Raw genomic sequence first — 15,005 nt, 5'->3', positions numbered from 1 at the left:
CGCTGTCACCGTGTCACCGCCCTGAGCATTTTCGCTTGGGGGTCCACCGGTCAGGAACAGACCCGTGGAAAACAAGAGCGCCCAAGTCCAGGCACAGCGCCACTGCCACATCCCACAGAAAGCGCCTCATGAGGTTGCAGCAGTTGCAACGGCCTTGCATTTTGTACTGCGTCACTTTGGGCTTGTCAAGCTCATGCAGCCTCTTCCATGTCCATGCCATTGCCCACGCCATCTTCATATGTTCCATTGCTTTTGGGATTCCCAGGCTCTTCTTGATTTTGGCCCAGGAAGAATCTGTCGGCATCTGCTTTAAAATCCCGCCTTGTCGCATAGGCGCCTCGTGCCGCTCGCGCCCCGACGTGCCGCCTTGTCCGCATTGCCCGCATTGCCCGCCGTTGCCCGCATCGTCTGCATTGTGTGTCTCGTCTGTGTCGGGTCTGGCGTCCACGGAACCCTGGGTCTTCAGAGCCGCCAGACGGCGGAGTCTTCGCATCAATTGCCTTGTCCGAGAGCTTCGTGCAGCAGCCCGTCGCAGCCCGTCGACTCGACACCACAGCACGAAACACGGCTTTCTTGACACAGGAGGACCTCCCTGATTGAGGGATCGGTCGGTGCCCCTGGCTGGCGTTTCGTCGGCGTCATTTCCGGGCCTTCAGTTCGGCAGAGCCACCCTCGGTCCCAAGCGAACGGCGTTTCGTTTCCCAACCCGGCCACACGAAGCGAGACAGCAGGACGCAACGCTTGCCTTGACGTGACGTGAACCTGCTTCCTCTATCCCAGCTCCCCGTCTCGTCAAAAAGAAAAAAAAAAAAGACAAGCCATCATCGCCGGCTGGACCCTCTCGGCGTATCAACGGCGCGTCCTCCCGAACCTTCAAGCCTGCTCATCGCGTCAAAAAAAACCCGCTCAGTGGATCTGCGTGGATCTCGTGTCTCTCATTTCTCTGCCCCTGGCTCGGCTCTCCTGCAGTGTCAGCCCGGCCCGGTAGCACCACAGAGCCGCCCAAATGGTCAGCGCATCCCTCCCGTCGCCGGATACCATATCCGACAGCGAGTTTCGGGAATACCTTGAGAGATATCCTGCCTGTGTGGCGGAAATCTCCGAAGCTAAGGGTGGTATGTACAAGAGAAGGAATGCATGTCGTTGATGAGGAACCTTCCGCATGACATTGCCAACGTTGGTCCTTTGGTTGGTGAAGCAGCGTTCTGATCATGTCTTGTTTTCTTTCGCCCCTACAGCCAAACCAGGCCAGCAGACGCTGGCCCGCTTGGACGAGTATCGCTACGGCACTGCTCTGGACACCTTTGGTCCAGCGAGCCCGGACGCCGTGATGGGGCTTGACGACGTCAAGACCCTGGTCGAGTGGAAACTGTAGGTACCCCCCCCCCCCCCCCCCTCTCTCTCTCTCTCGTCTCGCGTGTCTGATGTGCGATGGTTCCCCCTTGACCTCGCCCCCCCCCCCCCCCCCCCCCTCCCCCCCACGACCTTGTCTCCTGCCTCGACTGGGAAAGTCTTGGCGCGCGGATCGAAGAGGCGCCGTCAACCGCATTCTGCAGTTGCGTCGTCGCGCTTATGCTAGACAAGCGCTCCTCGCCTATCCTGCGACCAGGGAGGATCCAGCGTGAATGACGCCGTTTGGCTGATGGGTTTTTATCGTTTCGCTCTCGTAGCCGACATGGCAAGTTCAGGCCCACCCTCATGAAATTGGTGTCGTCCAACGACCCCGACACCGTCAGGAACACGATCCAGGAGGCCATTGCCCACTACCGGAACAAGGCGGATGTTTCCGGTACCATCGATATGCTGGCGAAGCTCAAGGGCATCGGCCCGGCCACCGCTTCTCTGCTTCTCGCCGTGCACGACCCGGACAACGTAGCCTTCTTCGCCGATGAAGCCTTCTACTGGCTCTGCTGCGGCGGCGTCAAGGCGCCCATCAAGTACAATGCCAAGGAGTATGCCGACCTGAACGCCCGCGCCCGGAAGCTGGCCCAACGCCTCGGCGTGAGAGCCGTCGACGTCGAGCGGGTGGCATTCGTCCTGATGCGGCAGCCAGAAGGCGACGCTGATAAGACGGTGCGGAAGCCGTCGGAAGAGAGCCGCGTGCCCTCGGCCAAGGAGGCCCCGGCCCAGAAGCCGCCGGCAAAGATCGACACCGGCAGCAAGCAGGAGAAGAGGAAGGCTTCGGGTGATGGTCCCGCTGCCGGATCAGCCGTCCGCCGCTCGAAACGAGGCAAGCAACAGGCATGATGAGCCGCGATTCCCATGAACCTGGTAACACGACAGAGAGGGTCTGCCGGAGCGGAGCCGTCAACGGCTGGACGGAATGATCAGTCTACGTAGTAGTAACATGCCGGGCCGGACCACACACACACCCCCCCCCCCCCCTTTCCATTTCCCGTCGGCTCTTGTTTTCAGGGGGTTGTGATCAGCCCTGCGCCAACGCCGCGGCCACCAGGGCAAGGCAAAGATAACCGAAGTGGTTTCTCGAAGCGCAGTGCGTAACACTCATTTACGGTTCCGCCCTTGGATTTCTGGTTGCTGAAACTCCCCGATTGGTGTGGCCGCCCACGCTTATTCTCCGGCTCCCAGGTTGGCCCTGTCCGGCGAGACGGCCCGTGTCTGCGGCGACGTGCCCCTGTCCATACCGACCCAACTAAACCACTTACATCCACTTACACCGGGCACGCAAGCCGCATCTCCCCTACGGCGTGCAGCACGGCCACGCTGTCTGTCTGTCTGTCTGTCTGTTTGTGTCTGTCCGATCTGATGCATGTGTTTTGTTGATGCTCGCCAATATTGTAATACGCTCTCCATGGAGAATTCAACGACGGGTATAATTCCCGAACCCGCGGCCCGCAATCTCGTCATTTCTCAGAGCCCTCTCCCCCTTGAACCTGTCCAGCATGGCATTTTTCTTCCCGCAAGCTCGCCCGTCTCGTGCTGCTGCATAATCTCCTTTTCTTTTGGTTTCCTCCCCCCTCCTGCTATGTCGTCACTGGCAGGATACCATGGCCGTCTCAGTAAGGCATCCCTTGATTGTGCCAGTGATGGTCGATCCAGCATTCCCCGCCAAAAGGGTTGAGCCGGCGGCGGCCCCGATGCCGGGCCCTTGGCCGGGCCCTATCCAGCTCACCTCCCGTTTCGCCGCTCTCAAGGAGAGCATCGTCGCCGGCACCGAAGCGGCCCTGACCTCCTCCTTCCACCGCCTCCTGCGAGCCCTCCCGGAAGAGATCGATCGAGTGTCGGCCCTCGGGCCCGAGGCCATACCCGTCATGGCCTTCGCCGACGCCGCCAACCCCCAGCACGCCGAACCCTTTCTGAACCGCCTCCGGGAGCGAGGCGTTGGCGTTCTCCGCGGCGTCGTCCCGCGGGAGACGGCGCTCGCATGGGCGAGGGAGGCGCACGGCTACGCGAGCCAGGTGTTTCCCGGCGCCCAGCCGCCGCCCCAGGATATCTTCTGGAGCGCCGCGCAGGTGCAAGCCCGGGCGCACCCCAACGTCCTGGCCGCGCAGAAGTTTGTCATGAGCGGCGCGTGGCGCTCGGCGGATCCCCGCGCGAGGGTCACGACCGAGTTTCCCATCACGTACGCCGACCGCATGGGAACCCGGGAGGCCACCGGGCTCGAGGCGAGCCCATGCGCGCACGTCGATGGCGGGAGCGTGGAGAGGTGGGAGCCGGACGGGTACGGAAGAGCAGGGACGTACAAGAAGATTTGGCAGGGGAGGTGGGAGGAGTACGACCCGTGGGAGGTAGGCCAGAGTCTGCTTTACACCGACCGAGAGACCCGGGGTTCGAGATGCGCCCGCTAACATGGAGCGATGAGACAGAGCAGCACCCGCCTCGGCGTTACCAGCGATCTCTACCACAAAGCCTCGGCCTGCTCCATCTTCCGCATGTTCCAGGGCTGGCTCGCCCTCCAACCCATCCCGCCGGGCCCGGGCTCGGTGAAGGTCTGCCCGCTCCCGAGGCACGCCACGGCGTATTTCCTCTTGAGGCCCTTCTTTTCTCCTTCTTCTTCTTCTGCGCGTCCCTGCTCTTCCTCTTCCTCCGACAATGACGACGGCTCCGGCGCCGCCTCCCCCGACGAATGGACCCTCAACCGCCCCCAAGACTCCATCCTCCACGGCGCCCTGCCCAGCTACGCCCAAGACATCAGCCCCTCGCTCCACCCGCACCTCGACCTCGCCCGCAGCATGGTCTCCGTGCCGCGCTTGGAGCCGGGCGACTACCTCGTGTGGCACCCGGACCTCATCCACTCCGTCTCGTCGAGCAGCAGCAGCGACAACAGCAGCAGCAGCAGCAAGACCCACGACGCCCGCGACGGCGCGTACACGCACATGTACCTCCCCGCCTGCCCCCTCACGCAAACCAACGCTCTCTACCTCGCCCGCCAGCGCAAGTCCTTCCTGGCGGGCACCCCGGGCCCGGACTTTGGCGGCGGCGGCAGCCACCGGCGCAGCGTCATCGCCGCGCCGAGCCGGCGGGGGAGCAGCGCCGCCGGCCCGGCCCTGGCCTCGTCGTTCTTGCCGTTCCCCTCCGCCTCCTTCTCCTGCTCGTCGTCGTCGTCGTCGTCGTCCTCCACCTCCTTGTTTTCGCAGCTGCCGGCCCTGGGAGGCCTGGGCGGCGGGGGCGAGTCCTCCCACCCGTTGCGCGCCGGTCCTACCGAGGTAGGCGACGCTGGCGGAGGGGACGACGGGCTGCGGGCCATGGGGCTGGTGCCGTGGGATGAGGAGGACGCGTACGAGGACGAGACGAGGGAGGTGTTGGCCATGGCGAACGGGATTTTGTTCCCGGATTTGTACGATATGTTTTGATTTTTTTCGTTTTTTGTTTCTCTTTCTGGACAGGGGGAAGCTGTATTATTATTACGGTTTGGGATATGGTTTACAGTTACAGTTTCTATACGGTTGGTTGGTTGGGTTGGCGTTCTGGGCTGGAGGATGGGGAGCCGGTTGGCCTTTTTTCTTATATATGTGGATAGAGTCAACCGGGCGACGGCGGGCCGGTGCCCGGTTGGGTTCTTGTTCCTGAACCGGTCAGGCAGACATCATAGAATAAGGAATCCTTCGCAGGCAATATATACTTCAAGGTGCACACTTCGGATCGGACAGATCGCCGTGACGAAGAGCCTTTCGCTTGGTGGTGCTCCAGCTCGATACCGCCGACGGGTTCTGATGTAGGAAGGCCGTAGTACCCGATCCATCCATGCTGGCTGGCAAATCTTGGCCGTAATTGCTGCCGTGATAACTCACTTCTCTATGCGGCACGGCGAAGAAACACACATGAAAGCTTTTCTTTTCTGACACGACCATGCCCATTCCTACGCCACCTCCTCTAACTCGGTTCGTGACACGGCATACAATGCCACCACGTCCCAACAGGGTCGATAGCATACGGGGCCTCCTCCCTCAATCCCGTAGCTACCACCACCTTTTCTCACCAAGCTTGCGGCGACAAAACCGGTGAGACCAAGCCTCCTCAAGCAACCGGGACCGCTTGCGAGGCCTTGGGCCATCCGACCGATCCAGCACATCGTCGTCATCATCCCCGTCCACCCCTGGCGGAGGGGCATCCAGGGACGGCCCCTCCCGACGAGCCGGGACACCCAGCTCGTCCCAAACGCCGGGATTATCATGGCCGTCGTCTTTACTTGGTCTTCCTCGAGTCGTCCTTGGACGTCTTCTGGGTGCTCTCGTACTTGTCCGCCAGGCTATCGTACTCCTTGTGCAAGCCCTGGGCCTGCTTCTTGAGGGTGTCGAGGTCGCGGTCGCGGCGGTCGAGCTCGGCGCGGAGGCGGGCGACTTCGGCCTCGAGGTCACCGGCGGGCTTCTTCTTGCCGGAGGCCGGGCTGCCGGCGGATCCGGTGCCCTCGTACTGCTTCAGCCTCTCCTCGAGGCGGAGCACCTCGAGGATCATGGTGTAGGTGCGGTTGAGGATGAGCGAGAGGAAGAGGGTGAAGCCGCAGAGGTACATGTTGCGCTGCGAGTAGAACTTGCGGGCCTGGACCTCGAGGCGCTCGTGGCCGTGGATGGCGTTTCTGCTCGGCGTGGTCAGCGGGCATTCTTTTGCTTCTTTGGTCTTTTTTTTTTTTTTTTTTTTTTTTTGTGGATGAGAAACGTACGCGGTGGTGCCCGTGGCCTCCGACGCGGCTGCCAGCTCAAGTTGGACGCGGTAGACACGATTGACCGAGTCGACAAAGAGGATCAAGATGAAGACAAAGGTGATCTTGAGCCAGTACTGGACCTTGGCGACCAGGGGGTTCTCCGAGATGAAGCTGTGAGGAGGAGGCGGGTGTGGTTGGTTAGCCTGGGGACCAGCAGAAAGCATGGATCGTGACGAGGGGGGCATCGTACGTGAACACCTTCCGACGCATGGTGAAGGGAAGCGGGAGGATCAGAAGGAGGAAGAGCGCCATCTCTGTTACGAGAAGCAAGAAGACCTGCAGGTGCATGGTCAGTCGGGTTCCGGCGTGGAAACGAGAGGCGTCAAGACGTCTTGTGCTGCCGTGGCCGATGCCGAGATGGGGAGCGCGGTGCATACCAAGGTGTAGTAGAGCGTCATGGTGGGCGAGATGGCTGGATGTCACGACGTAGGGGCCGTGGTGATGGTGTAGTTCGCCGCTGCTTGGTTGAGGCCCGAGGGGTTGCGAGAGGGTTGGGTCGTGGTGTGCCGAAGGGGGCAAGCTAGGAAAGGTCAGGTAGGTAAGAATGGGGAGGGAAGAAGGTTGAAAAACAAGAGAGCTTGGGCTCGGACAGCGGATGACGTGGAGTGGAAACCAATGCTTGGAGGCCTGGACCGCAACGATGCGAGTAAGGCAAGAAAGGCAAGCACGCTGAGGCCAGGCAAGCTGAGAGGCACAGGTGGTTTGGCGACAGGGATGCCCACACACACCACGCAGGCGACAACGTCATCGATCAGGGCTGACCCGACCCGCCCGCAAGGCAAGACCCGAGCCGTAGCAGGTGTGGCGTGGCCCGTGCGCCCCTTTCCAGCCAAGCCAAGCCCCCATGTCTTGGCCATCACATGCTGGCTGCGACAACCCAACCCACGCCGGCAACAGCAACCCTAACCCTTGTTGTGCTGCACTCGCGGGGCCAGACGAGCAGTCAGGCCGGACCCCGAACGAAACATCGGGACGGCGTGGTGTCTTGTCGCCGGGGCACCATGCACCGCCCTTTTCTTCCGGAAACCCTGGATCGCTCGCTCTAACAGCACGCCACGGCGCAGGCCGAGCCCGTCCAACGACGGACCAAAGGATCGCCGCTGCGTGGTTGTATCCTGAGCGGAATTATCCGTTTTTTTCCGCCGCGGCCCCGGGGCCTGGTCTTCCGCCTTTTTTCGAAATGCCATCGTCCAATTGTCACTCTATTATGTACATACGCAGCCCTCTTTTGACAGCAATTTCATGCATGGAGATCCGTCAACGGCAAAACTGCCGACTGGAAGCTGGTTGATTGCACTAGGAACAGAGCTCACATCGTGCGCATCCTGCCCGAACTACAGGCCAACGCGGGGCCAGGTGTCGCTAGGTGTGCTTCTTCACCTCCCTTGTCACCCCCCCTCCCGTCCTGCCACCCCGACAGGACAGCAGGACAGAGCACAACAGCTACGCAAGCAAACGCCGTGTTCGCCGTGGGGAGGATCCATGCGAGGCCCAGGTCCCCTCGGCTGCTCAACCCAGCGCGCATGCGGCCTTTTGTTCTAGGTGCCGAATGATTGGCGCGCATGCAGCGACAGCGAGCTAGCGCCCGCGCGGCGAGGCTCCAATTGCCGATCGAAGCTTGTCCCTGGTGCCCCAACCCCACGACATGGCACGCGGCGGCGGGAGAGAGCAAGAGAGGAAGAGAGAGAGAGAGAGAGGAGGGGAAGATGATCAGCTCCCCCAACCAAGGTAGAATCGACCGTGACCACGGTATGCGCAATCTTCCCTCCCCTTCCCCGCCGCCGGTCTTCGGGGTTTCGTAAAACTCCCAGAAATACCCCGTGAAATCTTCGGCACGGACGCTTTGAGCTTCTCGGCTTCCAATATCGGGTTGTCGGTGGTGGGATTGATCGGCACGCTCCTCCTCCCAGACCGGCCCGCCTGCGACCCAAAGACGAAGCCGCGCGTCTAGCCGTTCCATCCGGGTCGACGCCGAAGCCCGTCAGAGGCCCCATTGGATGTCACCTTGGAGCTACGTTGGGCAAGGCAGAGTGGGAATGTGGGATGTGGGGGATGGAAGTGGAGGCGTCGCGTGAATCTATCCAACGTCGGGTTACTGAGAACGGGAAGGGCTGTCTGTCGTAGCACTGCTGTATGTCCAGGCCAACACGGAGCCCAGACCTGGATGGCTGGCTGGCTGGCTGGCTGGCTCTTCATCACACCGGCGGAACCCGCAGAAGCAAGCATCAGAGAGCCGGGCTCTCCGAAGCACGGGGGGGGGGTAAGAAAAATGCAGAGAGCGTCGAGAATGTATAAGACGAAACCCCCCCCCCCTCCCCCCTCCCCCACTACCCCGCGCTCCTCCTCCCCCCCTGCGGTGCTCTCTCTTTGAATTGCATCCTCGTCTCCCTCTACCTCTCTCGCCATCTCCTCCCCGCCGGGCGCGCTCCCCGTCTTCGCCTTCCTGCTCACCTCGCAAATCCTGGACACGATGGTCGGCGCGACTAGCGACACCAACGGCAGCCACGTCGCCGTCAAGGCGACCAAGCCCAACATTGGCGTCTTCACCAACCCCAAGCATGACCTGTGGGTAGGCGAGACGGCGCCGTCGCTCGAGAGCGTCCAGGCGGTTGAGGAGCTCCGTGAGGGCCAGGTTACCGTTGCCGTCAGGAGCACGGGCATCTGCGGGTGAGTCCTGGAATGCCACCACCACCACCACCACCACCACCACCACCACCACCACCAGCCTTTCCCCCAACGGGTCTTCACACGCGCAAACCCGCCCGGCTCACTAATAACCCACCTTGAAATACCCCTCCTTCCACCCCCCCGGTACCAGGTCCGACATTCACTTCTGGAAGCATGGCTGCATCGGCCCCATGATCGTCCACGGCGACCACGTCCTCGGCCACGAGTCGGCCGGCGAGGTGATCGCCGTGCACCCCAGCGTCACCACCCTCAAGGTCGGCGACCGCGTGGCCATCGAGCCGCAGGTCATCTGCAACGCCTGCGAGCCGTGCCTGACGGGCCGGTACAACGGGTGCGAGTCGGTCGACTTCCTCTCGACGCCGCCCGTCCCGGGCCTCCTCCGGCGCTACGTCAACCACCCGGCCGTGTGGTGCCACAAGATTGGCGACATGCCGTGGGAGATGGGCGCCATGCTCGAGCCGCTGTCGGTGGCGCTCGCGGGCCTGCACCGGGCCGAGCTCCGGCTCGGCGACCCGGTCCTCGTCTGCGGCGCCGGCCCCATCGGCCTCATCACCATGCTCTGCGCGCGCGCCGCCGGCGCCTGCCCCATCGTCATCACCGACATCGACGAGGGCCGCCTGCGCTTCGCCCAGGAGCTGCACCCGCAGGTGGTGACGCACAAGGTCGAGCCGGGCCTGTCGGCCGAGGACGAGGCCAAGGCCATCGTCGCCAAGTTTGGCGGCGTCGAGCCCGCCCTGGCCCTCGAGTGCACGGGCGTCGAGAGCAGCATCGCGGCGTCCATCTGGGCCGTCAAGTTTGGCGGCAAGGTCTTTGTCATTGGCGTGGGCAAGAACGAGATCCGCATCCCCTTCATGAGGGCCAGCGTGCGCGAGGTCGACCTCCAGTTCCAGTACCGCTACTCCAACACGTGGCCTCGCGCCATCCGCCTCGTCCAGAACGGCATCATCGACCTGTCGCGCCTCGTGACGCACCGGTTCCCCTTGGAGGAGGCTATCAAGGCGTTCGAGACGGCGTCGGACCCCAAGACGGGCGCCATCAAGGTGCAGATTCAGAATCTGGATTAGCTTCGCAGTAGTTAGGCGGTGGAAGGTGTAGCATGTACGGATGGAACGGATGGATGGATGGATGTGTATTTGTTTGTTTTCCAGCATGTTTTTTTTTTTTCTTTTTTCTTTCTTTTTCTTTTTGTCATTGGCATTGCCCGCGCTAGAGTTTGGAGCATGTCGTGCCCATAAACCCGATTCATGAATTCCCAAAGCATGGACATCGTCGATCGAATGAAGGAATTTGCACCTAAGTGAACCTCCAGCTCTGCGTAACTGACCCAATGTATGTTGTTGACATTGTTTCTTGAACGGGAAGCCTTGCGAAAAGACAGCACTTGCAGCGATGCTTGTAGAAGGTACCTGAGTTACTAATAGTTACGAAGTATGGAGGCATGAGTCCCGAAAACGCCTCTTACGTTACCGTTACAGGCCTTCGGTGGTGGGAAGCCCCACACCGTTCCAATTCGACCCCATGATTGGCCCGACCCGTGCCGAGCCCTGACCGGAGCCAACCGCCGGCGAAATCTCCCGAGTTTTTGGGCTGCCAATTTTTCCCTCTGATCTCCGGCTCCGTCGTGTCCCGTCTTGAATGCGCGATATCGTTCCCTTCGTCCCTCCCCCCCCGCGTCCGACTTCCCACCGGCCGCTCCCATCCCGCAACTTGCGCCGCTCCGTCCTCTCTTTTTGACCCTCTTCCGCGCCGTCCGCCGGGAGATCTACGGGGAGCCATAAAACAACCAAAAAATACACGAAAACCGAGACGAGAAGACACCTGATTCTCGCCAACCCAACCCAACCGACGTCAACTCCTCCTCCCACCACCACCACCACCACCACTACCACCGCCCGCCCCCCTCCCCCCACCGAAACCACCAACAAGATGTCCTTCGCCCTTGCCACCAGGCGATCTGCCCTCTCGACGGGCCGCCGCATGCTCGTCCGCTTCGAATCCTCGTCCACCTCGTCGTCGTCCGCGCCTTCGAAGGAGTCCCTCAACAAGGCCGCCGAGGCCGCCAAGCAGACGGCGACCAAGGCGCAGGCCGCCGCCTCCGAGTTCTCGGCCAAGGCCGCCCAGGGCCTGTCGCGCGTTTCCGCCGCCGCCGGCCCGGCCATCACCAGCGCCGCCAAGAACGCTGCCGATGCTCTGGGCAAGGTGGGCGGCCGCACCGGAAGGCTCATTGCTTTCATTGAGCGTAAGGAAACCCCCCATTCCTAGGTGTTTGTACAATTTCTTGGTTTGGGACTTCTTCGGCCCGACGACGCCCGTCCGGGACCCCGCCCCTTGGGTGGCGGCGTGGCTGGACGGGCGGCACGGGTAGTACGCGGCTGTCCGCGGGTTGATCGGATGGGAGCCGGTCCCGGGGGATGCGGGGGACGGCCGTGGAACCCTAAACGCTCTACGGGGTCGTCGTGAGGCATCGTCTGTCTGTCCTGGGGATCGACAATGGCTAACCGTGGCTGTGTTTCTCCCCTCTTCCAGGCCAAACACCCACCGTCGTCTACTACTCCAAGGTCGGCGTGGAGCTGGCCAAGCTGGTGGCCCGCGGCCAGAACATGTCTCCTCCGTAAGTCCATTTTTGCCTCCCGGCCCCATGCTTCACACAACCGCCCCGCCCCCGGTGGGAATGGGAAGACCCTCGGCCGCTGATCAGACCTACGCTCCAGTTCCCTCTCGACCTTCCAAACCTACTTCCAGAACCTGTGGAAGCAGCTCCAGAACCCCTCCGCCCTCATCGCCCGCCTCTCCCAGACCGCCAACCCGCAGCAGGTCCGCAGCCTGTCCAGGACGCAGCTCGTCGCCGGCGGCGTCCTCCTCGCCGAGTGCCTCGGCTTCTTCACCGTGGGCGAGATGATCGGCCGCTTCAAGCTTATCGGGTACCGCGGCGAGGTTCAATCGGCGCACCACTAAACGAAACCGACATGTCCAACCCAGCTGCCTACCCGCCTGGCGTGATTGCATGGCTTGCTCGCTTGCTTGCCTTGGCGGAAGAGCCGACGCCGTCCGTGGCGGCGGCAAAGGCGATGGGGTGAGACAGAGGGCGTGCGTGTGTGCATGAGGGAGAGAGAGAGAGAGAGAAAGGGAGAGGGGAAAAGAGGTTGCGTGTGTTTTGGAAGACGGCGAGGGCGCGTGGCGTGAGGCGTTGCGGGTGGACGGAAGCAATCGACACACATCGTCTGGTCCCGACGTATGTGCGCGTGACAAACATTGCGCCCTGGTGATGAAGGGGAGGGTAGAATACCATACCTCTTCGTCCCCCTTTTTCTTTTTTTTTGCCTTTCGGCGTTAGGTGACAGCCGGGGGGGAGACAAGAGAAAGGCGCATGGAAACGAGGCAAAAAAAGGCACGAGAGGGAGAGAGAGAGAGAGAGGAGGAAAAGTAGAGAAGGGAGGGAGAGGGGTTTCCCTTATCATTCTTCCACGACGAATAGACCTGGGTGGCATCTTCGTGGAGTGCCGCGTTCGCGCTAGATCTCCTTACGTACGCTACCTCGACGGCGACGCTCTGTTGGTGGGTGCTGCCGTTGAGCTTGTTGATTTCCTTTTGTCGTTACCTGTACTTTTTGTACCATTACAACCAATTCATGATCGCATTGGAAGTGGATGCCATCACGTTTCTCGGTCCCCTTGTGTCAACATGTCGAACCATACATGGCGCCCTGGACGAGGGTGTTCCCTGGGTGTTTTTTCTTTTTCTTTTTTTCATGCCGTGAAGGAAGCCAACGCGTTACCCACGTATCTTTTGTCCCCTCCGCTCTGTGTACCCGATCCCCTTGCTCCATGGAAAGCACTCACGCGATACCCGAGCCGCGAAAGCGCAACCCCGTTGCCCTGTAACCACCGGCAGCAAAGCCCCCAGCAAAAATAATGCATATTGAAATGAAGAAGAAAGTACAAGGCCTCGTCGATCCAGCCCGACTCTGGTCCGGCAAGGTTTCTCCCATGATACCCGACAGGAACAGCACAAGATGAGCAACGCCAAGGTTCATCTCATCAGTCGACACATGCCGGATGCTTCCCGCAATGTCAGGCTTCACGCCCATGTCTCCCGCACGTTGGCTTCCTCCTCTTCAACCTCTCAATCGCACCCTGCTCCGTTGCTGTCCCATCTGATATCAACCTGCCACCGCCGCCGCCACCGCCACTGCCACCCGCCAGCATCCCCATCACCACCTCCTTTCCGGTCACCAACCGATAGGGTTGTCGGCTCGGTCCTGCCTGTTTGGAATGGCCGCCGGTCCATCTCGCGGCCCCCTTTCCTCCCGCAGGGCCTCAGCGAAGCGCCCGCCTGCATGTCTTTGGGATAGCATCCAAGCTCTCAACCCAACCAACCAACCAACCCTCCGTCGCTGGCCTCCCCACACACGGTATGTGCTGGGCAAAGTCGCAAGGAAACCGTTAGGCAACCACAGCCGGGACGATAAGCTGCGTGCCATCAAGTTTGCTCAAGCCTCTCTGCAATTGAAGACAGGTGGGTAGCGCGGGAAGCATTAGAACCACCACCTCTGTGCGGGTCTGGAGCTCGCACGGGTTTTCGTTGTTGCGGTTCGAGTTGAGGCTGTTGAGGTAAGGCCTGAGGGTGCGGGATAGGCGACGATGTTGGCCGGGGAGGGGAACGGGTTGGCTGTTGAGACACCTTGTCGTCGACGCTACCACGGAGACAGGTCAGACATGTCACGAGGCTGGCAGGTGGTGTGCATGAGAAACGCCAAAGACGGCCCGAATGCGTGCGGAAATGGAGGAAACGCCGCTCCGGACACAATGCCAGAACGACATCAAAAACGGTGCAAGGTCGCTGCGGACTGTCGGCTGCGTGAGTGTACCGCGACGAGTCACACTTACCGTGGCTTTCTGGCCGTGAAGGTATGTCTAGGCGGTGATCAAGTCAGCAAAGCCCCGTCGAAGGCCGGCGCACGGCATGTGGGTAATACGTACAAGGTGCAGTAAGCATGCACGGTCGTGGGCCACAGTTCCATCTTGACCTTGTGGACCAGGTCGGCAACCTCGCCTGCAGTTCGCACCTGATTTCGGAACAACGGGCCCAGCGCGAGAGGGTGCAGAGACTGGCGCAATCCCAGGTTGAACCATCGGCCAATGTCTCTCTCGTGGGGATCAGACACCCATCTGTTGACGGGCAGGCGGACCACTTCCTCCTTGACGTCGACGAAGCCGGCTTGCTGTAGCCGTTGCTTGACCAGGTTGCTATCCAGGCGCATGGGACGTCCAAAGCTGTCCATGGCGTCCAAGAGTTCGTCGGCCCACTTGTTGGCGTAGGAATCCTCGGGCAATGTGCCATCGTCACAGCGGAAGGTCCAATCGATCTCGACCTGCTCAAACCACCCCGTGTGTGGTTTGAGATGCCTGCGGCCTGTCAGCAAGAGCCTGGCTAGGATGACGAGAACGGAGCGGATGCTCACCGAAAGACCTCAGAGTATACCCTGGTCCAGTTGGAGATGCTGCCGTTGAGGGTGCGCATATGAACCAGGTCCCAGGTCCCTGGTTCGAGATCCTGCCACTTGTCCTCGATGTCCTTCTGAATAAAGTGCACATTGGCCGGGATGCTGTCAGGATATTAGCAACCACTGCCCCGGAGGATGCGACGCGTGAAGGCAAGGGGACAGACTATTCAGGCTGGATCCAGTTCAGGTCGATGCCCCAGTGGTCGCCGCCGGGATATTTCCTGTCCATGGACCCGCGGGGTTAGAACTATCGGGGCGCGCGGCGACAGCGTCCAGAACGCAGAGACTCACTCCGACATGTGAATCGACCAAATGCCCGTGCCACAGCCCACATCCAGCGTCTTTAAGGTGTCTGGTTCTGGCACGGGGGCGGTGAACATGGCGTTTTTGCGAGCGACGAGGAAAATCTTGTGAAAGACATCTAGCCTCTCGAGCTCGGTCTAGATGGAAATCGTCAGCGTGCCGCCGGGGCCAGCGCTAGCGCGGCAGGGGGTCATGGAGGAGACGAACCTCGTCAATAGGGAACATGTACTTCCCCTTCTTGAAGGTGCCGTACCAGCGCCCATTTTCAGGGTACACCTCTTGATAGGCCACCTGTGGCGGTCCCCCTTCATCAGCACTATGCGACGGCATGATTCGCCGATTATCCAT

At 61.2% G+C, this 15,005-nt stretch overlaps 6 protein-coding genes across 6 annotated transcripts; 4 read left to right on the top strand and 2 right to left on the bottom strand.

Moving 5' to 3' along the window:
• Nucleotides 1–1,006: 1,006 nt before the first annotated feature.
• On the top strand, nt 1,007–2,247 carry VTJ83DRAFT_437 (uncharacterized protein; the record flags this gene model as incomplete). The annotated part of the gene is made up of 3 exons (XM_071010851.1): nt 1,007–1,115; nt 1,239–1,371; nt 1,671–2,247. 3 exons carry the CDS (start codon nt 1,007–1,009, stop codon nt 2,245–2,247), a joined length of 819 nt encoding a protein of 272 aa, XP_070869790.1.
• An 851-nt stretch (nt 2,248–3,098) lies between these two features.
• Nucleotides 3,099–4,814, top strand: VTJ83DRAFT_436 (uncharacterized protein; the record flags this gene model as incomplete). Its single annotated transcript, XM_071010840.1, has 2 exons — nt 3,099–3,749; nt 3,828–4,814. The coding sequence occupies 2 exons, from the start codon at nt 3,099–3,101 to the stop codon at nt 4,812–4,814; spliced, it is 1,638 nt and encodes a 545-aa protein (XP_070869789.1).
• An 832-nt stretch (nt 4,815–5,646) lies between these two features.
• VTJ83DRAFT_435 (uncharacterized protein) lies at nt 5,647–6,561 on the bottom strand (the record flags this gene model as incomplete). The annotated part of the gene is made up of 4 exons (XM_071010829.1): nt 5,647–6,037; nt 6,122–6,274; nt 6,354–6,439; nt 6,541–6,561. 4 exons carry the CDS (start codon nt 6,559–6,561, stop codon nt 5,647–5,649), a joined length of 651 nt encoding a protein of 216 aa, XP_070869788.1.
• A 2,072-nt stretch (nt 6,562–8,633) lies between these two features.
• On the top strand, nt 8,634–9,915 carry VTJ83DRAFT_434 (uncharacterized protein; the record flags this gene model as incomplete). The annotated part of the gene is made up of 2 exons (XM_071010818.1): nt 8,634–8,830; nt 8,982–9,915. 2 exons carry the CDS (start codon nt 8,634–8,636, stop codon nt 9,913–9,915), a joined length of 1,131 nt encoding a protein of 376 aa, XP_070869787.1.
• Nucleotides 9,916–10,777: 862 nt separating this feature from the next.
• Nucleotides 10,778–11,806, top strand: VTJ83DRAFT_433 (uncharacterized protein; the record flags this gene model as incomplete). Its single annotated transcript, XM_071010807.1, has 3 exons — nt 10,778–11,090; nt 11,378–11,462; nt 11,563–11,806. 3 exons carry the CDS (start codon nt 10,778–10,780, stop codon nt 11,804–11,806), a joined length of 642 nt encoding a protein of 213 aa, XP_070869786.1.
• A 1,927-nt stretch (nt 11,807–13,733) lies between these two features.
• Nucleotides 13,734–15,005, bottom strand: VTJ83DRAFT_432 (uncharacterized protein; the record flags this gene model as incomplete). Its single annotated transcript, XM_071010796.1, has 6 exons — nt 13,734–13,764; nt 13,831–14,256; nt 14,313–14,456; nt 14,519–14,575; nt 14,646–14,794; nt 14,865–15,005. 6 exons carry the CDS (start codon nt 15,003–15,005, stop codon nt 13,734–13,736), a joined length of 948 nt encoding a protein of 315 aa, XP_070869785.1.

This window comes from Remersonia thermophila, chromosome 1 (assembly GCF_042764415.1).
Source record: "Remersonia thermophila strain ATCC 22073 chromosome 1, whole genome shotgun sequence".
NCBI lineage: Eukaryota > Fungi > Ascomycota > Sordariomycetes > Sordariales > Chaetomiaceae > Remersonia > Remersonia thermophila.
Note: the sequence above shows the minus strand (reverse complement) of the source record. Positions and strands in the feature narration are given on the sequence as shown.